Raw genomic sequence first — 26,720 nt, forward strand, 5'->3', positions numbered from 1 at the left:
ACCCGCACACCTGGCGGGGCGGGTCGGGGGCAGCGCGCTCGCTCCCGCGGCGGCGGGGGCGCGCATGCGCGGCGGGCGGCCCCGCAGCGCTCGTCGCCTCCTTTGTGAGGGGCGGGCGCGGCCCCGCCCCGAGCGCGGTGCCGGGCGCAGACGGAGCGGCCGCGGCGGCGCCATTTTGCGGCGGTGCGGGAGGCGGCGGTGGCGGTGCCGGTAATAGCGGCAATAGCGGTAACGGCGGCGATAGCAGCGGCCGTGGGTGTTGTTGCTGCTATTCGGGACTAGCGTCCCCCGTTCGCCCTAGCCCCGTGGCCAGGACTCTGCCGACATGAGCGACGTGGAGGAGAACAACTTCGAGGGGAGGGTGAGTGGCCTCCCCTGCGCGGGCCGTGTCGAGGGGGGTTCGGACCCGGGGGCGGTGGGTGGCGGCACTCGGCGTCCTCGGGCTTAGCGGAGGTGGGGGCAGCGCAGCTTGGCTCTAAAATGGCTCCTTGAGGCACCCGCGGCTTGCCTGGGCCGTGGGTGACGGCCCGCGTCCCTCTCCGCTGCCCGCGCCTCTCCCTCACACGCTCCCCGCTCCCATGGCCCGGCGGGCGCGGGGTCCCGGTGCTGCGGCCCGGCCCCCGCCCGGCCAGCGCGGGCTGAGCCTGTGCAGGCGGCGCTGCTGTAGCCCCGGCGTTCCTCCCCGCGCCTCTCTGTTCTTCCCGCGGTCCCGAGCCGCCTTGTTGCCGCCCGTTCCCGCTCCCCCGCCCCGGCCGGGCCGCCGAGGCCTCCTCCCGCCCGAAAGAGGAGGGACCCCGCGTCCTTTTGTGCGAGGTGCGCGGTCTCTCCCGGCTCGGGCCGGGCCCCCTCTGACCGCTGGGGAGATCTGGCCGTCTTTATTAAATCATTGAAAGTCATCGATCGTGCAGCTGAAGGCTTCGAATGAGCTGCTGTGGCTTTGTAATCTCGTTAGGCCTGTGTCTTCCCTCTGATGGCTGCGGGTTTTCATGTACACGTGTGACAGGTCCCTTCCATTTTCAGAGTTTTTGTGGTTTTGTTTTTGTTTTTTGTTTTTTTTTTAGTGATGATCAAGGCAAGCAGGAATTAGAAGCCGCTTGAAACAGAAGCGTAATGTGTGCTCCTCCATCACAGTTTACGTTTTTTAATTTTGCCCAGGTTTTCTTTTTGTTTGTCCTTTTAAGAGATTCTTTAGAGAAACACCTGAGCATCCTCTTGGTGACTCTCTCTGATGTTCCGGTGACAGCACCTTGCAGTTACATATGTAGTTACTATCTGGGGAAACAAGCAATAAAATCTTAGAAGAACGGTATTACCTTCCAAAAATTACTTCTACATGATTATTGTTGCCATTTTTGTGGTGATTTAGAATAAATCAATAGGCTGCAAGCTCTTTACCTAGCTATGCAATAACTGCTGCTGCTTTCTCGCGTGAGGTAAACAAAACCTGTGTTGATTGCTTGGAAGAAAGGTGTCTGTGTAGCTAAGCAATATTGGGGTAAATAAACAGATCTCCGAAGGGGGAACAACTTAGATTTCAGAAATTAGGCAATGAGTATGCTTGATTGGTGTTTTTTTTTTTCTTTTTTAAAGATGATGTTAATCTCCCATTTTACAGTCAAGATTTATATCTTTAAGGATTATTTTCTTGTCTGTATTCCCAGTGTAGGTTTTTGTTAGGAAAGAAATTATGTTAGGTTAGTTGTCAGAATATTGGTATTGGGCTCTTTGATGGTTATGTTGTTTATGCTAAAAAGCTGTTACAGCTCTGTACTTTCAGTATTTCTGCACACCACCTCCTGCCAAATGTAGTTGAGAGTACAGGAAGTCTGAAAAGTCCTGCAGTAGCAGTTACTGTGGCTTCTGCTTATCAGTTTTTTGGTTTTTGTTGTGTTTTTTTCGTGATGGAAAATTTACCTGTTTGAAAGAACTGCTGACTGTGCTGAGTCTTCATTTGGAAAACTTTTTGTTTTTGCTCCTTACACTGAAATTTTTCAATCAGCATGGCATAACTGAGCATAATGACAGGTATTTGATTGATTTCTAGTTGGGACTTTTGTGGTTCTACTGAAGAACATTTGTAACCCTTTTAATTTTTTTTCTCTTCAGCAATAACTGCTTTGTTGTGATGGTACTAAAATTCTTGAAATAAGAAATTATACTTCAGACTAATGTTTTGTATTTCATTTCCACTGAAAGTACTCACAGGCATACAATTAAGCACATGTTACTTTGAGGCTGTAATGTTTAGTCTGCTATTCCAAATTGGATAGGACTCTGTCAGACACTGAATATCCTGATGCTTCAGTTTGCTACACCCAAGCACGGAGCACTGAGAGGAAAGCAGAAGTTTTCATTGGGAGAAAGAGCTGCAGAAACTGGAAAAGTTTTAACAACCTGTTTTCCTGGAATTTGGCACAAACAAGAATTCTGAGTACCCTTTCAATTTTTCCACCCCCTGTCAGTTTAAGTGGTAATTAGTGTGATGTGCTTTTAAAAAGTGAATGCCCAAGGAGTAAGAGTGTTTTAAGTTTAGTTTAAGATCTTTTATATTCTCATCTGTGTAGATGCATATTCTCCCAAAAGCACTTCAGTGAAAGTTGAGTATGAGCAGAATTTTTTTAAATGCTAATTTTATCGGCAGTAAGATACAGCGTTTGCTTTGCTTCTAATTAATGATTTTAAAATCATATTAACTAATCTGAACAGGAAATGAATAATTACAGAAATAACTTTCCAATGAAATGGCTTTGTTTGTACTCCTTAAAACTTCCATTTCTCAAGTATTAAGTGAAATCCTTGTAGAGCTTTTCCTTCTTGAACTCACTCCATTATTGATTTTTTTTTTTTTAAGCAAATGTTAATCAAATATGCCCGGACTAATCAACATCTGCTCTTTGTGTCATTTTGTTTCAACTTAAGCAATTTCACTATTAAGAATGTGGCTGGTTGAAGAGAAGAAAGCCCCCTCCTCGAGCATGGTGATTTAATAGAAAGACATTGACCATAGAATTAAAAATATAGTGGATTTGTTAGAGCTAAGTTTATGGACATTAAGAATAAAGAAAGATTTAAAATTGTGCTTCTTATCCAGTGACTTGGGTTTGGAAACGTCATTGGTATTTTATCACCATTGAATGCTTTTGTGAGCAGATTAGACAAATGAGGCTTTTTTCATCTTTTATTTCTGTCAGATGGCAAGTCACTCTTACTACTTTTCGTATTTTTTGCTATTTCTTATAGGCTGTTGTTTATTTGATGTTCAATCTGGTGCAACTTTAGATGTTTCCCAGAGCAATGAAGAAAAGGGAGTCTGAACAAACCTGTACTACAGTAGCTCCACTTGAAATTTTGATAAATTTTTTTCTTTTGAGCTTCTAGTAACATTTGATTTCCACAACCATAAGAGTTCAGTAGTTTTCTACAAGTATTTATGTGCTGTCTGTCTAAATAGGCAAAACCTTTTATCAGAACAAAGGTGAAATTCCATTTTGTAACTATATTGATTATCTTCACTCTGATGATCCTGCTTTATGTGGGATCTTACCGTGAGACAAGTAGTATAATCTAATAAAACACTTCAAGAAATGCAGGATTTTTGCACATGGCCTATCTTGTTGTTGAAGTATGCATATTTCATTGGTACACAAGTGGCTTTTGGGTTAGTTTAGCTGTGGAAGTGCCTTATGCTTCATGAAGTTTGGATGCAAAATACTTAAATACATACGGAATTACTTAACTGATCAACTTGGAGATGATTTCTTTGGAAAAAAAAAAAAAACAAACCAAAACAAACCACCACAAAAAAACCCCCAAAAACAACGGTGTGAGGGTCAGGCTTGCTGTTATATTCCATCTCTCCTGCAGTGGCAGTCTGCCACCTCTATAGAAAGGAAAGAATGTTGCTTCCCACACCTTTTTAAACACAGCCACAATGGACTGCTAATGCTCAGGGGTTCTACCTTTGCTTGGAAAGTGCTGTGGTCACCCTCCAGTGTCTTACTAGTGTGGGAGTGTTTCTCTGGAAGTCCAGTTTTTGTTTTTTGTTGTTTTAATCAAACTTAATAAATTCTGCATTCTTCTGGACCTTGTCAGCTGAAAGGACTGGTCCTTTTGAACACAAATTTTTTTTATTGTCTTCTATGTGTGGTAGAGGAATGACTACAGAACCCTCCCTGAAGATGTGTATTTTCCAGCCTCAGTGAGATGAGATTGTAGTTTCTAAAACTTTATTGCTGAAGCCTTTTCTTTCTTTTCATAAATGGGATCACTGAGAAATACACAGTTTGCTTATTATGTTAGTAACTTTTAAAATATCTATGTCTTCAAGGTAGCAACTTACAAGATGCTTTTTATACAGAAGCTTATTATGTGTACTATTGTAATATTTATAGAAGATTTGCTGATTAGGGGATCCGTTTTATTTTTAGTATAGTGACAGATCACAGTATGAAGCAAAAAGGATTTAACTTCTCTTGTGAGTTTCAAGGAAAGTTGGTAGGTTCCTGCCAAAATGTAATCTTGTCTTCATAAGAGAAATGTCAGTAGCTTAATAGTTTTATCCAGTGAATGTGGGCTGCTGCTAAATTCATGTTTCTTTTTTGACTACTTATATTTTTCTGTTCCTTTTTAATAGAGTTCAACTTCATTTATTTTTTTTAGTTTGGGTAGGCGTTTTTAACAAATTTTTCGAAAAAAAAAAAGGACTACTTGTCCTGTCCTTTTTTTTCACCCCAGGTCAAATTAATTTCACCTGAAATTTCTGTATGATTTAATGTTTTGGAGTTTGTTTTGTTTTGTTTGGTTTTTTTTCATTTCCCCTGCTTTACTATAGAAAGCTTAAATTAAACTTACATAATTATTTTTAGTTAGCAACTTGCTCTAAATTTTGATAGCCTTTCAGCCATACTCTGAAATTGTGGGAGTTAAGGTAAGGCGTGACAAGTTGGGGATGGAAGAGTAGTGTGAGAGAACAGGGGGGTTGGTTGTTTGATTGGTTTGGTGGGGGTGTTTGGTTAATTGGACAGTTTTGGTTTGTTTTTGTTGTGGTTCCCCCCTCCATGTTCTTTATCATACCTTCTCTTGATGGGTGGAAAATGGAAAGAATGCGTCAAGACTTCTGCAGTTCTTCGCTGTGTAAAAGTGTTTTAAATGCTTCTAAAATAGTAATTACATTGGAAAGTAGGATTTCTTTTGGAAAATGAAGTAATTTAAATGGTAGGCAGAACTTTAGGTAAGTTAAACAGTTTTATCAGTATGGATGAAATACATGGGCTGACTGATGCCTGGCTCAGATGGATCATCTTAAGTTGTTGATAGTTGTTCAGTGTCTGGGTTTATATGATAGTGGAGTAATGGGGGAGGAGGAGAGATTCTTTGCATGTCTCTTTGGTTTGTTAATCTTCCTGAGGAAAGAGGGCAACAAGGATTAAAAATTCTCAGTGCTCACTTTAAATGCTTCTAGCTGTGCATTTTGTCCAGAGAATCAGTAACTGAAGCTACAAACTTTAGATTTTGTGTTTGTCTACGATTTTGGCTCCAAGTTCCAGTTCGTGGTGAAGCATTAGTCCCATTTAGTCCCATTTCCTGGTATGTATTTGAGGAAACTGCTGCATCTTACTCTGAAGGAGCACACTGTTACACTTAAGTTGGGTTTTTTTGTAATTATTGTTGAGAGGGGGTGGGTGTATGTTTGTTTTTTGTTTGGGTGGGTGGGGTTTTTTTGTGTTTTGTTGAGAGGTGTTTCCTGGGAAAAGTGTTGTTGGCAGATGCAGGATTTGTTTTGAAAGGGAAGTCTGATCTGATGACTGTTACAAAGCTCTGTTTCTTTTTCTGAAGGCTCTAGTAAATCTAGGTACTTTGACATGGGGATAGTGAATTAGCTGCATACAAAACTGTAAGAGTGAAAGTAGTGACTGGTCAGCTGCCTAATGAAACCCAAGGCATTAAGTTAGGAACTGTTTTGTAGGAAGCTGATGGGATGAGGAGCTGAGTTTAAGCTGAGTCTCATCTGTGGCTCTTAAATGATTGAGGATCTTTAGAAGAGAAAGATAAGAAAATGCTGAGGATCCAAAGTGCAATTTTAGTCTCTTCTCTCCTACACGATATCTAGTTTCTGTAGTAAGAACAGAGCTAAGATGAAAATTCATAGGTTGCTTTAAGACTAGTACAAAATTGAGGTATTTTAGTTCTTTGGGGTAATAGAGTTCTCTGGTTTCTTATGTTAAAGATGACATACTAAGAATATTGAATATTTTGGTCATATGTATTGCAGAATGGATATATATAGTTAATGAAGAACAATTGGGTTGATTTGTGGTGTGGACTAATATACAGTTTGCTAATTGTTTAATTATAGTGGGAATGTAGAGGAGAAGAATTCTTTAAGATCTCTCTTTGTGACTCCTTGAAGCTCTGAATCCCTTAATCCTTGCCTGTAGTCTTGTTAGTAATATAAATATTACTAGGTACTTTTTCAGCATCATCTTTAAGTCCTTAAACTTTTGCAGGTTACTGTGATTCCTTTAGTCTCCTTTAGAAGCATTGTAGGAGTTGTAACTAGGTGAACTATGTTGCATCAGAAGATGAGATGCAATTGCTTGCCAGTGACAATGTGCAACTGCTACCAGGTAATCTCCGTACATCTGCAGTTACTTGGTTGAGAAAGTTTGAAATCTCTAAGAATTTACATGCTCCCCTCTGTCACTGCAGTTTTCAAGTTGTATATTTGTGAATATAGCCCCTAAGGGTCTTAAACAGATACTTCCAAAAGGACTTAACTTACATGAAATTGTGTAATGTTTGCTTTTGTCAAGTTTATACAGATTTGGTGTCATAGCTGATATTACTGAAGACTCTATGGGTGGTATTATAAGATGCTTCAAGTTGTGTAGCTAAGAACACTAAGCTGACTTCTACATTGTATGGGAGCAATTGGGTCCATGATATTTTTGGAACCTCCCAACACTTTTAGATTGTGCAGGATCGGGGGTGGGATGGGGGGTTGCCTTTGTTAAAGTTTCCAGAGTTCTTGTTCAAGAATTGATCTTTCAGATGTAAAAAGTATGGACAATGCAGTATCCTTATGAAGAAGGAGTCTCTGAGGAGGGTGAATTCTTTGTCTTTTTATTGAAGGGTGTTTTCTAAATTTGATGTCACTTTGAATGTTCTTCTTTATTACTGATCGTTTTTACTAGGGAGAGAAATACAAATAGTTCCCAGAGAAACTGACAATTGCTGTGAGGGATGAGTTATAAAGAGAAATATTTAGGAGGCTGTCAAACATTGGAAAGTACAAAGGGGTGAGGTGATAAAAAAAATCATGTTAGTGATTATAAGAGAATTTTTTATTTATTGCAAACAGTGGATTTCTAATGTCAAAACACCAAATCAAATATAGTAGTATTTAAAGGCATGTATATAATTTATTTTAGTGAAGTCCTATAGTTAGGTCAGTACCTAGCCATCTTCATAAGGGTAACCTGTTATGCAGACCCCATTATATGTCACAGCCATGCTTTGAATTTGGCTTTCATTGTTAAAGTTTGGCAGGCCTATCATCCTAGTAGGTGATGTTCTCCATGAGTCCTTTGTCTTTTTTATTGAGGTGAAGGGGGATGATAGTGTGGTTGTAATAGTTGTTAATAAGGAGCCTCTCAGGTTCCATTTCTGGTGAATTTACTGTGTTGAAGTATGAGGACACCATCCTTTGAAAAAGAACTCCAGTCCAAAGTAGTGAAGAATTTTAACTGCAGAAGAAAATGCAAATCTGATATAGGTGGAGTAAGAAAGATAAAAAAATGTGAGGGCAGTCAGGAGGAGAGATAATGCAAATAAACATGAAATGTAAAATATTTGGGAGGGGAACTTGCTATGCATTTTTTCGTTATTTTGTGAAGTTACAAATGTATATAGCACACTATTCTGTAGGGATTTTTATAGCTAAGCTCCCTAGAAATGCTGTACATTATAAAATGTGAGGAAATCCTAACCTGCTCTTTGTTTGCTTGTTTTCCTAGTTTTTCTCTTGTGTGCCTTACCATGCAAGAAAAAAACCCCTCCTGTTTATACTTCTATTGGATTGCTTTAATTATACAATTCTACATCTTAGTTTATGGATTATATAAGGAAAACAGGACAACAATGAGGAAGAAAATATAGGAAGAATAATAATATATGTTGCTTATACCTATGTGCATGTGTTATGCAAGTAAGTATGTGCATAGATAGGTTTTGACTGGAAATTTTTGGCCATTCTGTTGAATTGAGAGTGTATTAGTAATCTGTAGGAGTAAATTTTGGGATACTTAATACTGAGAAGCATATAGTTATTTTTTTAGAGGGGGGAATAACTGATAAAAACTAAAAAAAATCTCAGCGGGGAGGAGGGTAGCTTTGCAAATACAGTAAAACACTGAGAACTCAGTAAGCTTATTGTTAGAACATAGACACTTATACAGTTTTAAAGATATTTTTTTAAAAAGTTGTTTTATAAAATAGTTTCTTGCACTTTACCTGCTGGCTTTTCAATTTGGTAGATAACATCTGAACTCCAGCAGAGTTTTATAATCCCCACGTGCTTAAATATACTAAATGTTCTTTTTCCATTAAGGTTAATGTTCGTGAAGAAATTGAAGAGTTTTTTCCAAGAATGTGGAAGATAAATCAAGATAAAAGAAGGCTAATGAAAAGTATTAAAGATCAGAAAATTAAAATTGAATGGGGGAAAAAATTGAACAGAAGATTGGTCAGATAGAAGCACTTGAATATTTTTTAAGGCTATAATGAATTGTTTGAATTGGGGAAGAATACACGAAGTATGAAAAATGAAAAACTCAATGAAGAATGAAGAAAAGTAGAAAGCAAGAGTGAAGTAGAATTAAAAGAATCTGGAAGAATGAATGGGTCCTAGGTTAAGTAAATGTATGGTTTATGTTCCAGTGTCTGTATGATCAAGTTGTAGATGAATTTGCATGATTACTTAGTTAATAGAGAATCGGTGATCTGGTTCAAGCAGGGACCTATTTGAGGCAAGCATACAATATTAACAGTGGGTTAGCAAAATGAAATTTATTTTGGAGGGTATTGCCTAACCATTTGTTTTTCAGGAGCAATCAATATAATAGAATTACTGTACTTAAAATGTTAGGAGTTAGGCATTTACACAACCAATACCATTTTTAATACTGTCTTTTTTGTTAGGAGTCTCGCTCCCAGTCAAAATCTCCAGCTGGGAGTCCTGCTCGTGTAAAATCAGAGAGCAGGTCAGGATCTCGCAGTCCATCGAGGGCTTCCAAACACTCTGAATCTCACTCAAGGTCAAGATCAAAATCAAGGTATGTTCAAAGTTACTCATGTCAGCTCAGTGTTACTGCTGTTATTTTGGTAGGTTGATGAAATTTCTTTTCCCCTGTTGTAGAAATTGTAAACTTTCTGGGATGTGTTAACAGGGATGTGTTAATTTGCCTGTTCGTGCTTGTATGGGCGGACAAAGTTGGGAAATTATTTCATGGGTATGAATAGAGAAAATATGATACTTAGAAGTAGTAACATGGAAATCACAACTAAAATATGTTGGTTTGTCTCTTCAGAAGAGAGAGAGTGGATTGCATTTCAATTCTGTGAAGCTCCTGGTTCCTTCTCCCAGAATTGTTTATGGGGGAATGCTTGTGTGGAACTCCCCTATATGGGGGGAGAAAAAAAGTCAAGTGAGACCTGGTGCAAAGGCATCAGGGTTAGATAAAGAGAGTAAGCTATCTATTGGAAATATTGGAAGACAGTGTTTGTGAATGTTCTTGACATTCGTTCATTGGAGGCTTTAAAAACATAATCAAAACATAAGTCTTAAATTGAGTGTGGATATGTTCTTGATTTATGATAGTTTTAAGATTTAAATTCATTTTTCAATGCTGCACATGTCCTTCTCTACAACAAATATGGATGTGTGGAGGGTAAAGCTTTATTAGCTCTCTGTTCTGATGGAGCTTGCATGGATCAGAAGAGACATATCTTGGGTTTTTTCTCTAATTATGCCATAAATACTACCTGGTTTATACTACCTATCTTTTATTCCCTTTTACCAAGATACTGATGGAAATGAGGAGAGCTAGGGGATCTTTCTTTACCAACCAGGAGAGAAACCAGAAAACAGCATTTTCAGCACTAGAGGGGACAAAGGAATAGTCTTACATTGTTCCTCCTTCCCAGTTCTTGGGAGAGATCAGTAATGCATCTCTATTTTTATGCTTTATACCAGAGTACCTGAAAGAGTTGCTTGTCAATGTAAGGCTAGGGAGTGGGGAAAAAATACAGCAACACAGGCTTCTTCCAGATAGCAGAAGCAGCAGTTTATTGCAGAAGTAGACACATTTTTATAGACTGGTTTGCAGAACCGAGGACAGAGTTAAGTTCATTGGTCCAAGGAAGGCAACACTTTTTGTAAATGTGCTTTTACCAAATCATTATGTTCCTTACTCACTCCTCCTCTCCACAACGCCAGGTGCTAAACTTTGTTATTAATTATTTCCTTTCTTGTTTTCCTTTGAGTAGTTTGGGAAAACTCAAACTGCTTTTTTCCCTGACTCTCACCAGCACCCACATTTGCTATGCTCTGAATTGCCAAAGTTCAGCTAATGTTACGGTTTCTCTTCTCTTCTTGTAATGTTTAGCCAGATGATTATCTTCTGTTTTAAACAGCTTATTGTCAGTAAGATGTTTGCAAAGAAGTGCTTGAGGAGTAGAACAGGTGTTTGGGTTTTGCTTTTTTTTGTCCAGAGTAATTTTCATGCTTAGACAAACTTTGCTTGTAGATATTGCAGCACTGTAGTCCTGCCAGGTTTTTCATTTCTTCAGTCAAAACAGTATTTTACAGTGTAGCATATCTAGTTTCTGTGTCACTGAGCAGCAGTTAGTTAAATAAGCAGCCAAGCTGATGTAAGTTTAAACTCTGAAGTTCCTGAGAACTGCTGAGAATATAATCCTCAGCACATGCCAGAAGTACTGCCAAGAGTTAAAAATGATGCTACTGAGCAGGTTATTAGAGATCCGTACACTCTTTAGATGTGCAAGGTAGAAGAAGCTTAATGGCTTTAACTGTATGCATCATCTAAGAAAATATTTTTCTTTAGAAAATGTTTGGTTTACAGTTAAATGCATTGTGGCCATATGCATGACCTGATTAAAGGCTTTCTCTTTGTCGAAGATCCAGGTCCAGAAGACATTCGCACAGACGTTACACTCGCTCCAGATCCCATTCTCATTCCCATAGGAGACGCTCTCGAAGCAGATCATACACACCAGAGTACCGGCGTCGAAGGAGCCGTAGCCATTCTCCAATGTCCAACAGGAGAAGGCACACTGGCAGCAGAGTATGTCATGTTCAAAAAGGCTGAGTATCAACAAAACAATTGCTGCTTGTATCAGTGTAGTCCAGGTTACTTGCAGGCTGAGTTTGACGTGCTGTTTTGTCATTGGATGATACAAAGATTGGATGGGAGTGGGGGGTGTTTGTGGAGCAATCTCTGTCCTTACAGCTGAGCACTTATTTCTTGGGCCTGCAACTGGAAGGGAAGTTGTAAAAATTAGTTGAAAACATTGTGGTGCAGGTCAGTATGTACAGGTATGGTGACATGGGCTTCTGCCAACTCTAGAAGTTGAGCTGTTCTGATTAGTTTTTTGGGTTTTTTTACAATTCCAAGTATATGTAACGTTTACATAAACGAGACCCCCTCAGAGTGCTGGCAACCTGCTAGTATTGATAAGATTGACATAAGGATCCATATATGAAAATTCCTATGTATTTATTTGCTTATAGAGCATATGTTGAAGATTTCTTGTGATTTTATGCTTCTGATTACTTAATTTGGTTTACCTTGAAGTAAAGCCCTGTGATACGTGCATCATTATAGTAGACTAGAAAAATATAAAATTGAGAAAAGGAGGTGCTGTAAGTCTTTTAAAATGTAAAAGACTTTTTAAAAAGTGTTTGTTTATGAGCAGGAGAAGGTATAGCTACACCAAAACCAAAATCTATAATACTAAATTGTGTAATTCTGAGGTTTCTCCCAGTGTCCTTCTTTGTAATGGCAGAGTGGTTAGGGTTGAAGGGCATCTTTGGAAATCAGTTAGTCCAACCCCCCCCCCCAAAGCAGGTGAACCTAGAGCAGGTTCCATAGGATCACATGCAGGTGTGTTATGACCACCTGTAGAAAAGGAGACTCAGCAGCCTCTGTGTGTTCCACACACAGAGTGTATTCCAGTGTTCAGCCAGCCTCAAAGTGTTCCTTAATATTTAGAGGGAATGTACCATGTTTCAATTTGTGCCCATTGCCATTTGTCCTGTTGCTGAGCAGCACTGAAGAGAGTCTGGCCCATCTTTGTGATGCCTGCCCTTGAGATATTTGTATTCATGGGTGAGGTGCCCTCTCAGTCATCTCTTCTCCAGACTAAACAGGCCTAGTTCTCTGAGCCTTTCTTCATAAGGGAGGTACTTCAATCCCCTAATCTTCTTTGTAGCCTCCACTCCAGTTTCTTCTCTAATCTGTTTCAGTGCTTTAGCTTCTGGTTTCACATCACTTCAGGCTGATCCAAATGAATGTCACTGCACACAGCTACACAGCTCTGCCTTTCCTAGTTCAGGGCAGTGATGTTTCTGATCCTTTTAGTTTTAATCTGGTTTAGTCTGCAGATTTTTTTGTTAATTCTGTCAAAAAGCGTACAGGTGTTTTTTTTGCAGGCCTACCTTGGTGAAGCAGATCACCAGGAGGAGGTGATACCAATGTGAGGGAGAAGACAAAAGGCAAAAAGGGCAGGACTCTAGCAGTGATAGCTTGCAGTGGCTTAAGCTGTGGTGAAGCAATGTTAATAGTAGCTTTTTATGGATTGTTGCCACCATCTAATCACTATGAAGTAAATATTAATCCAGTGTCTTGAAAAATTGGCATAAATAGCTGAACTTCAAGTAGGTTAGCTGTAATTCTGGTTAAAGGTAGAAAAATCCACTTCACTACTTTAGGAAATACTAAGATGCTTTGCTATGTGAAGATGTTTTTCTCCTTTGGAAGTGACTTTGTGAAACACTTTGAGTGTTTTCACAGTGGATTTCTCCATAATTCTAAGGAGTAGTTCTAGCAGTATCAGAATAAATCTGAAGTTAGACAGATTTGAAATTCCCTTAATAGCAATGTCCTAAAGACACCAGGAAAATTGGTAGCAATTTTGCCACTTCTTTTCATGCAGAGAGAGCTTGCATAGTGGGTTGATGGGAGGCAGTACCCAAAACCTAATGCACAAGCTGCCCTTTAGTCCTCCACAGTCAGTTTAGGCCTTCCTGTGGTGATGCAGTTGTCACTTGGCACTTACTGTTTGCAGATTGATCTCAGTACTTCTCTTGCCTCAGAAAAATTCATAGGGTTTTAACTGTAAGAGGGATGTTAAAAAAGGGCAACAGGTATGGTGGTGTGGAGGAATTTACCCAAACAATGATTTAAAAGATAGATTTTATTATGCTTACAGGAGTTCAGTAATAAAATGAGTATGGTTACCAGTGTGATTGAACTATCAGATTGAAATATGGAGTAAAAAAAATATATATCTTGATGTGTATAATTGAAACTTTTTTATTACAAACTGCCAGGTCTTGTGCTCTTTATCTATAGTGAGGAATTGCAGAAGATTCATGTCTTAAAAAGAAGTTTGAACTTTGACAAATTGAAAGAAGGGAACTTCAAATATATGAATAGTGTGGGTATCTTATTGTCACAATAGGTTCCTGAGTAAATGTGCTGAAAAAAATATGGCAAAAGATCTAAACCTTTTTAGTCTTTGAATCAGGCTGAGAAGCAGACTCTGAGGCATAAACTACTATGCATAGATGAATTATCTGAAATATAAATTTCAGCTGTGTCAACTTCCAGTTATTTTGGCAGAAACATTAAATCTCTGTGCTTGTTGCTGGGGTTTTAAATTGCTGCATGTAGTATCACAGGTGCCAGACACCTAACTGAAAAACATGTTGATTTTGATCAAAATAATTCTTACAGAGGATTTGGCATCAGATACAAATTCGCTGCTATGTGGAGAAATTTTGAACCTTAAAGAGAACTTGTACCTTGTACTATTACATATTTGACTCTGTCTAGTTGAAGTGAAATTTATTAAGTATCCTGTATCATGTCAGAGTCAAGAGTTTTGTGCTAAAGAATTATGCATGCTTTTGGCTTACAGTTTCACAGAACTGGCCTTCTACACTGGTTGCTCTCTAGATGAAAGAAGTAGGTGCCTTTCATCTAGTTTAGGAGTGGAAAGATTAACTTACAAATGTAAATATTGACTTTCAGTATAGTTGGATAGGAAATGCTGAGGTGGAGGAAGTTTCAGTAGAAGGTAGATTATAGTTGAGTCATGTGTGCTTAGGAGCTCAAGTGCTCACATGTAGTGTGGGCAGCTGAAGGCAGCGTGCACTCTGCTGCCTGTGCTGGCCTTGCACAAGGGCTAAGGTGGCGGTTCAGGCTGACAGACTTCGTAGCACAGATTTGTATGTGGTGTCTGCCCCTTGTTGGTAATTTCAGTGTGAAATACTAACAACATTAATCCCTCTTGTTCTGTGGCTTTCTGTAAATCAGAAAGTAGTTGCTTTTTGAAACAATCTTACAATTAGAATGATAACTGTTAAAATGTAAAACTGTGTATTAACCGGTTTAGTTTTCTTCAGTTTAATTTTTTTTTATAATTATAATTTTTGATATAGGAATATTTAATTTTTGTTTAAACTAAAATTAATTTGAGTTGAACATTTCTGTTACCAGGCTAATCCAGATCCTAATACCTGTCTTGGAGTGTTTGGTCTCAGTTTGTACACGACTGAGAGAGATTTACGTGAAGTCTTCTCCCGTTACGGACCTTTGACTGGTGTCAATGTGGTTTATGATCAACGGACTGGACGATCAAGAGGATTTGCTTTCGTTTATTTTGAGAGAATTGATGATTCTAAAGAGGTAAACACATGCTTTGCTACTTTCTTCAGGTGTGCTCTTTATGCTTTATCTTCATTAATTGTCTGTAAAAAAAAAAAAAAACCAAACAAGTTTTGAGTATATATTCACTAGCAGATTCTCACACTGAGATTAATTTAAAATGCTGTATTCAAGCAGTGTGGCACTTCTAAACAAATGAAGCATTTGAGTTCAGTGTTCAGATGTGTGGTCACATTTTGACCATAAACTGTCTGTATTAAATCATGAGTGAGCACTGAACTTCAGTTTTAGTCTGTTACTTCAAAATGCAAATAAATCTCTGAGACTTCTGTGTCTAAAGTGTTTTTGAAACGTTTTGGAAGTTAAAGTTTTAAGTTGTTTTCTGTATCAAAATTCTGAAGATTCCCTTTGCATTTTCATCTCTTAGGCATGTTATTGTACATTTGAAAAACAGTGGGATTTGTCTTGATTTGTGCCTTGGCCAATTGCTTTCCTGGTTGTTTAGCAGATAGCTGTTAATAGGTAGACTGAGTTGTTAGTATAATTGATCTGCAAGGAAAGAATCAAACAATATGAACAGCAGCCTGTGTTGTGATTCACCACAATATACAATAAGCAGTAGCTTTTCACCCCTGTAATGATACTGTGAACTTTACCACACTTACTGAAATTTGTAGGTAAAGTTGCTATTAAAAGTAAAGACACCCTCTAAAATAATTCTTTAAGCCTGCATTGTGTGGTTATCACTTTCTTTGGGACAAACTGAGTCACAGATGTCATTTTGCTTATGGATTAATAGGTTTGGACAGATGTTTGATTCTGTGTGCATCTAACAAGTTTATTTATAAGGGGATATTAAATATGACTCCTCTCTTTATAGATCATTTAGCATTGAAGGCAGGGAGGATTACAACTCTGGAACATATCAGGAGCTGAAAAATAAGAACTCTGATGCTACTTGATATTTTAATAAAAAAAACCAAACCAACACTTTTGTGGATTATTTGATTGAACTATACTTAGTGCTTGTTTCTGACTTCTGGTATGATCCAACTGAGATCTCAAGAAGAGTAGTCTTTGTAGTTGTATGTATGTGTGGTTGTTGCAGGTTTTAAAGGTAAGTAAAAGGACACAGAACTTCCTCTAGTGTCCCTTCTATATTTTCCTGCACTCTCAGGTTGGTAGAGGTTCATGCAGTGGATAGCTGTATATCCATGTGTCTTTAATGGCATGCTCTCTTCTGACTTCCAGCCTTGTAATTCTTTGCACAGTGAGTTTATTGGGATTTTGAAAAAGTGGCTGTTTTGTGAAACATTTATCATCCAAAATATTTGCACAATATTCCTTGACACATCGTATACCAGTCTTGTCTGTTTTACAGCTTCATATGTCTTTAGCAGTAGGTTTTTTCCTGATTGCCACGGGCAATGGTCATGCGTGATACCATGCATTTCTCAAAATGTTCCATGTAAATAGCATGAAGTAATTTGTTTAGTATAAAGCTGTTTTGGCAGATGCCATGAAACTGGAATGCAAAGGAAAACAAAAAGGGATGTAACTTGCATTCAGAAATACAGAAGTAAAAATTAGGGTCTTAAGCAGGAACTGAAATAATTTGGAATGTAATTAAACCCATTTTTCTTTTCTCCAACGGGTTGGTGCCTGAAGAGGGGGAAAGGATGCAAACCCTCCCAACACCTGGAACTTAAATAACTGAAATACTTTGGCAAGAAGGACAGAAGAAAAACTTGTTTATTTGACTTATTTAATGGGCCTTGAGGCCAGATTTGAAGATGTCAATAAATGGCAGCTGGTGTAGAAGAAGGGGAAATATATAAATGTAGGTACATGCATTCATATAGATGGATATATAGCTCTAGGTGTGAAATTTCATGACAGGCCCTGTAGGAGAGCACTGAAGGAAATGAAGCAATTCTCCTTTTGGAAGATAGTCTGAAAACCTGAGTATGCATAAAAGCAGTGGCACTTAAACTATTTTTGTTCTGAGTGAGTAACTCCTCGTAAAAAAAATAATTTTGAAAACTCCAACCAAAAACAATAACCAGAATCTGGAACCTTCAACATTCTAAACATCTAAGTAAAGACATAAGATGTTGAACTGAATTCCAGCCCTTTTAAAGATAGATGGATTAAATGAGAGTAGAACTCTACAGAAAAACGAGGATTTTCCATAATCTTCACTATTGCCCTTCAGGAAGGCTGTCACAGGGAAGCTTCTTAGCAGACATGCCCGGAAATACAGGTAATACTAAAATGTTACATAAAAATAATTGTGAGTAGTTATGTTTAAACTTTTCTAACTTAGATTGATCAGATTGATCAGTGTCAGTTGTACATGGATTCTTTTGAAACTGAAATCCTTTAGGATCTTTGTCATCCCTGTTACCACTTTTGCAAACTGGATCAGTTTTTGAGCTAGTTAAAATGTTGCTGTGGTTCATTATTCTGAAACTTAAGTTGTACGGTGTCCATATGGTGGTAAAGACATTTTAAGTTGTCAGCTAGCTCGATGTATTGGAACTCCAAATTCTTACAGCAGATACTTCTCTGTGTCCTGAAGACACAGAAGGGGCAGTTCTAAAGTTTATTTTTACTTAAACCGTTTCAGAATTTCAGGTTGTGACACCGTAGCAGCCTTGTTGTTAGTTGTTCATGAGCATCTTAGTTATAAAGAGAAGCACAAGCTTAGCTTTTGGTAACTACTACACAGAAAAGCTGTCAAAGCATCACAGTAGCTTCAGAGATTCCACTATAACAGGACTGAGAAGTTTTCAAAGCATGTGTCCAATCTAGGAGATTACTTGTAGAATATGTTCTGTTCTGTTTGAAACTCTGCCAAGGTTAAGATATAACTTCCTGATCAGACAGAAGGTTCTTTTTCCATCCTTTCATTGCAGTGGTGTAGTATTTGCAAAATAATACTCAACTGGATTCTTAGGTTTTGACCCATATTGAAGATGCTCATGGACACTGTCTTTATTTAGTCTGATAACAGACAGGAAATGTAAAGGACTGATGGATGTCTGGGAAACAGCTGATGAATGTCTAATGGTTGTCTAGGAACCTGAGGTTTTGCTGTGCCAATGTTCTTTCTTGTCTGTCAGCTTGTTCAAAGCCTGTTTGAAAAGCTGCTGTCATTATGTACCTGTTTTTAGAATTAGTATAGTGGGTTTTGTTTTTTGTGAAGTTTTTTATTTCAAAACATTGTTGGTTTTTAAAAAATATTTTGTACTGGTTATTTGCCTTGGGTGGTGCAGTATCTTGTCGTGGCCACCCTTTTCTAAGTCCTCAGAACCACATGTGCAACAAGCAATATCTGTAAACATCTATTCAAGGCTTGTTTTTCACACTGTCTTACACAGTTTGCAGTATTGGCAATACTGGCATGGAGACAGTGTTGTAATGTTGCTTTGCAATATTTTCACTAAATTATAGAGGATATTCATCTGCCCATCACATAAGGATTTTCTTCCTGTGTTTAAGAGGATCACAAACTTCTATGTACTAGGATGAGAAAAAAATTAAATTGATGGGGGAGGAATTGATTGTGTCAGGGTCTTACTTACAGTAAGTTGAGAAAATAGTGAGTGAAAAGTGCTGACTGTTCTAGGGCTTACCACAGTTACCAGGGATTTCCTATACTGCTGCTAAACCAGCCTTTCAGTAGTTCAGACTGTGAAGTGTTAGTTGTTTAAACTGAGGCTACCGTGAATGTACTGTCTGTAGGAGGAACTCATCTAAAAAGAATCAGCTACAGCAGCTGTTGGCAATATGGAATTTTCTAGTGCTAGATCTAGTTAATGTTCTTCAAAAAGTTTTGATCATCTTTCCAGAACCATTTTCTGAAGTACTGTTGATTAATCAGCACAAATCACTAAGATCTTTCAGTTGCCAAAGACCAGAATAATAATGGAATTTATCAGTTCAATTTGAAAAATACACAATCTGCAAGCAAGCAGACTGGCTTAGAACCACTGTTATTGAAGAAAACTCCCATAGCTTGTTGAAGAAATGGTTTAAATATTCTTCATGGTATAAAAAACAGTCCTTGATATACCAGAAAAGAGCACTAGAAGGTCTCAAATGCTTGGAATTACAAGTTACAGACCTCTGGAGACTCTGAAATACCATGAAATTGCTAATACTTGCAGGAACATCCAGTTCTTTGTTCTGGTTCTCTGAAATCCTGTATTTCTTGACTCTGAAGGTCTAAAGTATGCTTTAAGATAATGCATTGAATCTATCAATTACTAAGCTACTCACTGTATATGTTTAAAAGTTATCATTGACAATATTGTAATTTTTTTTTTGAAATCTCAAACTAGAGAATGTAAATTGAGTGTTGTTCAAAAGTGAAATGGACACTTGAATTGAACTTGGCAGACTGCAGCAAGTGTAAAAAAAGTTGAGTTTCTTAATTTTTTCATTAATTCCATCAGATTTTTTTTCAGAATTTTCTTTCAGTTCTTCTCAGTAAATCCAGAACTGAATGAATAATTGATATACTGGAGGGGGGAATTTAATCCATTGTGTCTTTCATCCCCTGCTGTACCTGTGATAGAGTGGAGATGATGTTTTTTTATCAGTGTCATTAAATGCAGTAAAGAAGAACTTCTGGTAAAAAAGAAAGAAGAAACCCCCAAAACTGCAGTGTGTGGGGGTGGGAGGGAAGGCAGTATCTTGTGTAATTATTTTTAAATCGTGAGAACACATTTTCAAAATACCACAATACAAACTGCTAATGTTTGACTGTTTAAACATATTCAGTATGTATGTTGCTAATTTTGTAGTAATGTCAAGTTATTGAAATAGTTACCCAGGCTGAAAGTCTTTAATTATTTTAGTGGGTTGTTGATCGCTTAACCAATACCAGCCACCCGTGTTAAGTTTGTGCATTTAATTAAAAGTGTGCTTCCCAATTTGTTTTACTCTACCTAACTGGTCCTGCATACAGAAAACATCACATACTGTATTAAATGTCAAATGACATTCAAATCTTTGTTAAATTTAATGCTTTCTGATGTTTTTGAGCCACTGGAGATGATATTGTAGTTCAGGAACTGCTCATTTTGTCGAACTAACACCTTGGAGGTAATCAGTTTGGTTTTTTTTATTATGGATAGTCTGTTGAAGGTTTAAAACTCTAATAAAACTTTATAGAAGTGATCCAAGATGCCATTCCTGGTCCTATTTCTGTTTTCTGACTGCAAACATATAGGTGTGTATTCTAATCTACAAAAATCAAATTTTCTGTAGAATTTTCTACCAGAATGAAGATTATAGGAATGCTGTTTTCCTGCTTACTGTTCTCTTGCAAAAGCCATGTGAGACTTTTAATGACATTCAGATATTTGGAAAAGAATACATCTAATAAAAATAGATTGTAGACAGCTAAAGACTCCTAAGAGGGCATTGTGTGTCTTAAATCCTAATATTATTTGTTTTCTTTTAAAAAATTCATTTGATCATCTTAAACAGTATTTGAGAATGTCTTCAAGCATTGTTAGAGAAAATATGCAGTTTTTTCTCTTTGACACTCAAATATTCTTAACACAACAGTCATGCACACCCAAAACCATCAGGAAAACGAAACCAAAATTTGTTTTGAATATGACATACAATAAGACTGTAAAATCTGAAATATTCTTGTAAACTACTTTAATAAAAGTAGTTTATTAATTTAATAAAGTAGTTTATTAATTTACTTTCAATAAAGTGCAGAAATGCCAGTGATTAGGATCACTAATATTTTTAAAGCCCTCATACAAAATAAATGCTACATGAACACAGGTTTTCAGAGAGAGCTTCTGGTCATCTTGCAGCAGTCCTTCCCTAATAATGTCAACTTGAGTGCTTGACAGACCTGAGGTGTGCACGTTAAGTGGTGCAGAGAATCTGGGAACCTCTGTAGAAGGAGTTTCCACTTGCTAATTACTGGATGTGAGACAGTAATCCATACTATTAATTGTTGTAAGTTTTGGCTTTCCTGCCTTTGGGGATGCAGTCAGAACTATAAGAGGCTTTGTTTTTGTCTATATTTTAAAGATTTTATTTATTTATAAATAATTTTTTGTTGGCCTTTTATTGCTGACAGCTGCTGAACCATAAGAAAATTAATGTTTAAATCTTTGGTAGGGCATTAGACCTTATGAGCAGGGTGTCAGGAGTTCTTTGCAGTGTGGTAACCATGAACTAATCTTTATCTGCTGAAATGTAACATGTTTCTTGATATTTCTGAAACAAGCAGGCAACTCTCAAAATTAATTGTTCGTTTCTTATGCTGGTATGTTGCTCTTCTCTGTACTGCTCCCTCTGTCAAAGAGCTCTTCTTCTGGAAGAGGTGTTTGTTGGCTTAACTAAATAAGACACACGTGCCAGATGTTCTCGGTTTGAGGTGGCATCTTGTCAGCTAAGCTTACTATGCTGCAAGTTGTTGACTGGACTTAAAAATGCCATGCAGCAGAATTTGTTTTACTTCTTACAAGTTAACTGGCTGCATTTCCAGAAAGAGTAATTTTTCAGCCAGTTATTTGCAGCCTTCATTGGTAGGTTTGTGCACACAAACTTTCCTAGTATGCGTGCATAGATTTATTTTAATTTACATCATCCTTGTGGGGAAAAAAAGCCTGGAAAACTAAAGCTGAGGACCGTGTTTTAGTCACAAAAAATATCTGAGTGTATGTTGAATGACTTGGGCTGTTCTTTCTGTGCCTTGCAGTTGGCTAAATGTAGTTAGTTTTGTACGGGAACACAAATCACTAGGTGGCGATCTAGTATGGACACAAACAGCATTATTAAAATACAAACTCACTCTCAATAAATACATTAGTGCTCATCAGTCACTTCCAGTTGGGGCACAGCAGGTAAATCTAGTAGATGGTCAGGCTTTCTGTATCTTCTATATGACTTCTATGTGAGTTCAGTAAGGCTCTTGTTAGACTTGAGATTTTTTGAAGAAATGTTTCATAATTAAAAAGAAGAAAAAAAATCTCTGCTCAGAGGTACCTTAATGTTTTGAGGTTGGGTATTGTTTTTTGTAGATTAAAAATAGCAAAGTGGTTATGTTCTTTAAGTCAAGGTTGTAACTGTGTCTTCTCCACACATGAAAAATGAAAATAATGTGTATTGGACTAAGTGCTGTGCTTAGTGTTGAGAAGTAAGTGATGTGTGTTGGTATTTCAGAGATCCTGTAGCAGCTTACAAAAGCTGTTAAAATTCAAAAAGCAAATTTTTAAAAATCCCTTCAAGTCCATCATTAGCTGTTAAAATTAGCTGTTGTGGATTTGTTGGGGTTTGGGTTTTAGGTTACTTTGCATGAATATAATTCTCAAAAGTACGCTGTGCTGCTTTGTTAAAGTTACTTTGATGGTTGGAGTCTGTGAAAGGCCATTGTATTGATTCTCAGAGTGGAGAAGCTGGGGCAGGAACACCCAGCGAGTGCGTGCAGGGGCTGCGGGCGCTTCTGAAGGCACGGGCGTCTGAGCGCAGACCCTTGTGTGTATCACTTAAGCGAGCTGCTATTGTGAGAGGGAGTGGGGAGGAAGGTTGTAATTAGGTATCCATGTAGGCTGAACCCGCCATTTTACTAAGCCCTGCTGAAGTAGGTCCTTGTAAGGGAGATGGCAGGAGGCTGGGAGAGCATGAAATGGCAGCCGACGAGCAGTAATCCGGCCATATGCACCCTACAGGAAGCCACTGTTCTGCACAGCTTTTGAATCCGCCCGTCCCCTCTGGGTCAGAGACCGTGGTAGGAAAAGATGCAGTTTTCAGGAAAAAAGCAGTTTTGGCTTTCAGTTTACCTTTCAGATGGGTAGAAGATAAAGTCTAGGGAGAGTGGCTGTGTTAGTGGTTAGCCTGTGCTCCCTTAAGAGGGATTGAGAGTCGCATTAGTTCGGCACCCCAGTGCCGTCCTGTTACACCACCGGCAGACAGGCGTGGGGACAAGAGATGAGCCAGTCGCCACAGTGGGGCACTAGTAACCAGTCTAAACAAGACAAGTTCCAAGCTTGTTTTTCTGGTGGAAAATAATGTGTTTGTACACAGCCTTCCCAAGTTACCAGTAGGTTGCAGGTTTCACCTCCCTGTGCCTTGTCTCCTGCAGGCGATGGAGCATGCAAATGGAATGGAGCTGGATGGCAGGAGGATTCGAGTGGATTACTCAATCACCAAGAGAGCTCATACACCCACCCCAGGCATCTACATGGGCAGACCAACACAGTAAGTTCAATGGAATTAAACTGGATGCTGGATTCTGGATGAAGAAATTACTAATATAAAGAATGCAGTACTGTGGTTCACTCTTAAATACTACTGTAGTTTATTGTATCCTTATAAAAATATTGAAGGACCTGTTAATAAAAAATAATATCCAGCATGATCAATTAATGTATCCTTAGCCTGCTGAAATACTAAGGTATTTCATACTAAGCCCATTTGCCTTTTACTTTGATGGGAATTAGAGTCAATTTCCTTGTTTTTCTGGGAGTTTTGGAAGGTGTTTTTGTTTGATTTTATTTTGTTTGCATATTTTTGTGATATAGTCTTAAATGTCTGATTTACTACAAGACCACTTTAATAAGATTTAAAATCATTTATATTTATTTATCTAATAATTTAACTAAAAGAGTAGATATATAAAGGGGATTTTGTTTTTGTTTTTTCTTTTCCCCTAATAGCAGTGGAGGAGGTGGTGGCGGTGGAGCGGGTCGTCGCCGAGACTCATATTATGATAGGGGGTATGACAGAGGATATGACAGATACGAAGAATATGACTACAGATACAGGTACCTAATCTTTTTTTTTTTATTTCTGTAATAGTGAATTTGTGGATTTGTTGAAAAGTTAGATGACTAAGCACATGATTCAGTTTGTAGCAATATTCTGCATGCATGCCTGTTACATGGTAGAGCCACACTCTGGTAGGTTTTGTGGGATTAAAGTAGTCTTCAATGTTTATGTAATTTGGTCTTTCTGTTGTTTAAGGGGTTAATTTTGCTACGTGAAGGAGGTGTGGAGCATGTACCCCAGGAATCAAGTGGACAGATAAAATGGGAACTCGTTTTTCTATGCTGTATATAGAACCAGGGACAGCTGATACACACTGCTGTTTAAAAAGGGATTATTTGTGGATGGGATTTTTAATGCTTGACATTTCATAACCATCTTGCTGTTTTGAAAGTTATCTGGTTTCAGAGAATGTTGTTCAACAAGAATTGTAGGCATCTGGAAAAGCACTTCATGTAAGGCTAGTGAGAGTTTATTAAATTCTTTGTCTGGGAATATCTTAGAGTTTGAACACATCAAGTAGAGAAATATAAAAGCATTTGTTAAATAACCATAAGCCACAGCCAAATAAAGCAGAAATCATTCATGCAGGCCAAGTCTTTCAGTGCTAAGGAAGTGGTTCTGTTCTGTAGAAGTGATGTGAATAAGGCTTCTTTCATAATGGATGTTGTTTGGTTTCTTTTTTAATTTCCTTTAAAGGAGACGATCACCATCGCCTTATTATAGTCGATACCGATCGCGATCAAGATCCCGTTCCTATAGTCCAAGTAAGTAAATACAAGTGAATAAACAAAATCTGCCTGACACAGACACTGTTACCTGAATTGATCTATAGGAATTCTGAATGTAAAAGCAAAAAGCCTGGGCACAGTTAAGCTGCAATAATGTGTACGTTAGTTTGGTTGTGTAATTAGTAATTGTGTCATATTTTGTTTTTTCCAGGACGCTACTGAAGATCAGAAGAGTTACAGTTGAGGACTTGATTTTTAAATACAAAGTTCAGATCTTTAGCTTTCCCCTTCCATCTTCCCTTTCTTGTCCTCCTTCCAGCTCTTTCACAAGTCTTTGGTTCATTTAGAATATACATATTTTCAGTTGAAATATTCCTATTTTCCATCCCTTCTTATTGTAATACTCTTAAATATTGTAATTGTTGTAGTTTTTGTGTAGTAAAACATTTCGAGGAAAAAAATAGAGAACCCCAAAGTGCTGATACATTTTGGAAGTCATTCCTATTTCGTTTCTAAAACAGTTGGACTCCTGACTAATCAGAAGAAAGCATTGATATTTTTAAAGCTTGCATGTCATATGTAGTATACACACTCGGATACTTTAACATAAACCTGCATTTCCAAGTAACTTGTTAATCTTTCTGTTAAAATGTTTACCTATTACTTTGATAAACAAGTAATGACTTTGAGCCTTTTCTGTAATGATAAATTTGCTTAGATAGTCATGAACCAGAGGATTTTTTAATTTTTTTTTTTTTTTTTTTTTTTTTTTTTTTGTGTCAAGTAGTTGCTTTGAGAGTAGACTATTTGAGCTAGATCAGAATTTGGTATTTGGCTGACTGGGAGAGTACATCCTTGTACACTCAAAATTAAGGCTGTGTGTTTTATAGAAAAAACTTTATGAATTGCTACACAGTGGATAACAGTTGAAATTAAAGTTGTTAAATTCCTGGGGTCTTTGTGGTACTGGTTGAATATTTCCTTTTAATTGATGCAGCAGAAAGAATATTTATTGAACATAGCAATTAGTTATATAATTTGCTGTTCATGAAAGATAAATTCACCAACTTTTTGGTATTGAAATTATGATGGAGCAAGTTTTGTTTCCAGTCCTTTTTGAACTTTTGGAAGTACGAATGGAAAAACCTACGGCTACATGTAAACCTTTTTTTTTCCCCTCAATAAAAGTTAAGTCCACTGATAATGTTGTTTCTTGTCTTTCAATCTGCATTATTGTGTCGCTTTGGAATAATATTAAACAATACTTGGTACTGGGGCGTGGGTGATAAGTGCTTTTGCCTGTCTTTTCAGGAGCCTTGTCTTCCCTGAGGATCAGTATGTGGTTATATGGGATGGCTAAGCTGGGTGGGTAGTCCAGCTTTCTCTTGTGCCATCCTTGTCACTTGGAGTTGTGCTGTGATGGTTGAATGAGAGAAACACTCTTGACTTTGTTTTGCTTTTTGGCAAGTGGCTGGTTGAATGTTGGTGTTGCCACAAGAGAAGGAATATGACCACAAAGCACTTGCAGCAAATTTTCATCCTGATTGTCAGGGAAAGCCACCAAAAGAGTTTGTCATGATTTTAAGAGGGTAGGTGTATGAAATGTATTTGCATTAGCTATTTCTGAGTGTTGGTGCCAGGAAATATTAACAAGTAGTTAAAAGAAATACCAGCACACATCTTAAGAGTTTGATAGAGTACACAGGAGACATTGGTGACAAAACAAGATCTAATTGGTTATTGCTCAATACCTTTGAATCCATTATGTCTTACCCATAAATTGCAGTTCAAAATTCTTAGTAAATTGAAAGCAGGGCAGTTGAAACACTGAAGTTTAAATCTTTCAAATCTGATTAATTGACCAGTATTTATTATGATCCAGACAAATTAGGAAATGTTAAGAAAGTTATTCTCTCTAAACCATAGTCCCAATATCTCAAAGAACTGTTGGTATATTTACTTTTTAATTATTTCAAAGCATGGTTGGCCAGTGTGACACCCAGGCACAAGAAGGGCTGGAAGGAGGATCCAGGGAACTACAGGCTTATTGGCCTGACCTTGGTGCCCAGGGTGGTTCTGGAGTAGATATAATGAGTGCCATCACACATACAGGACAACCAAGGGATCAGGCCCTACCAGCATGGGTTTAGGAAAGGCAGGTCCTGCCTGACCAGCCTGATCTCCTGTGACCTGGTGACCCACTTAGTGGAAGGAG

At 38.0% G+C, this 26,720-nt stretch overlaps 1 protein-coding gene across 5 annotated transcripts; it reads left to right on the forward strand.

Moving 5' to 3' along the window:
• The first annotated feature begins 130 nt into the window (after positions 1-130).
• On the forward strand, positions 131-25,709 carry TRA2A (transformer 2 alpha homolog). Of its 5 annotated transcripts, XM_079300286.1 has the most exons (9): positions 131-361; positions 8,609-8,919; positions 9,199-9,332; positions 11,198-11,363; positions 14,802-14,990; positions 23,092-23,207; positions 23,666-23,773; positions 24,474-24,541; positions 24,717-25,709. In XM_079300286.1, the coding sequence occupies exons 4-9, from the start codon at positions 11,331-11,333 to the stop codon at positions 24,725-24,727; spliced, it is 525 nt and encodes a 174-aa protein (XP_079156412.1). In that variant the 5' UTR covers positions 131-361; positions 8,609-8,919; positions 9,199-9,332; positions 11,198-11,330; the 3' UTR covers positions 24,728-25,709. The 5 variants fall into 5 exon arrangements, with proteins under 5 accessions (XP_079156412.1, XP_079156408.1, XP_079156409.1 ...); XM_079300282.1 differs by lacking the exon at positions 8,609-8,919 and having other exon boundaries at positions 149-361; XM_079300283.1 differs by lacking the exon at positions 8,609-8,919 and having other exon boundaries at positions 159-361; positions 23,669-23,773.
• The last annotated feature ends 1,011 nt before the right edge of the window (positions 25,710-26,720 follow it).

The sequence above is a fragment of the Erithacus rubecula genome (assembly GCF_903797595.1).
Source record: "Erithacus rubecula genome assembly, chromosome: 3".
Taxonomy (NCBI): Eukaryota; Metazoa; Chordata; class Aves; order Passeriformes; family Muscicapidae; genus Erithacus; species Erithacus rubecula.

Bases quoted from the DNA above. Each gene is read 5' to 3' on its own strand.
- TRA2A (XM_079300282.1), top strand. From the start codon at position 326: ATGAGCGACGTGGAGGAGAACAACTTCGAGGGGAGG. The intron at 9,333-11,197 runs GTATGTTCAAAG...TCTTTGTCGAAG, and splicing joins AGGTCAAGATCAAAATCAAG to ATCCAGGTCCAGAAGACATT. The intron at 23,774-24,473 runs GTACCTAATCTT...TTTCCTTTAAAG, and splicing joins GAATATGACTACAGATACAG to GAGACGATCACCATCGCCTT.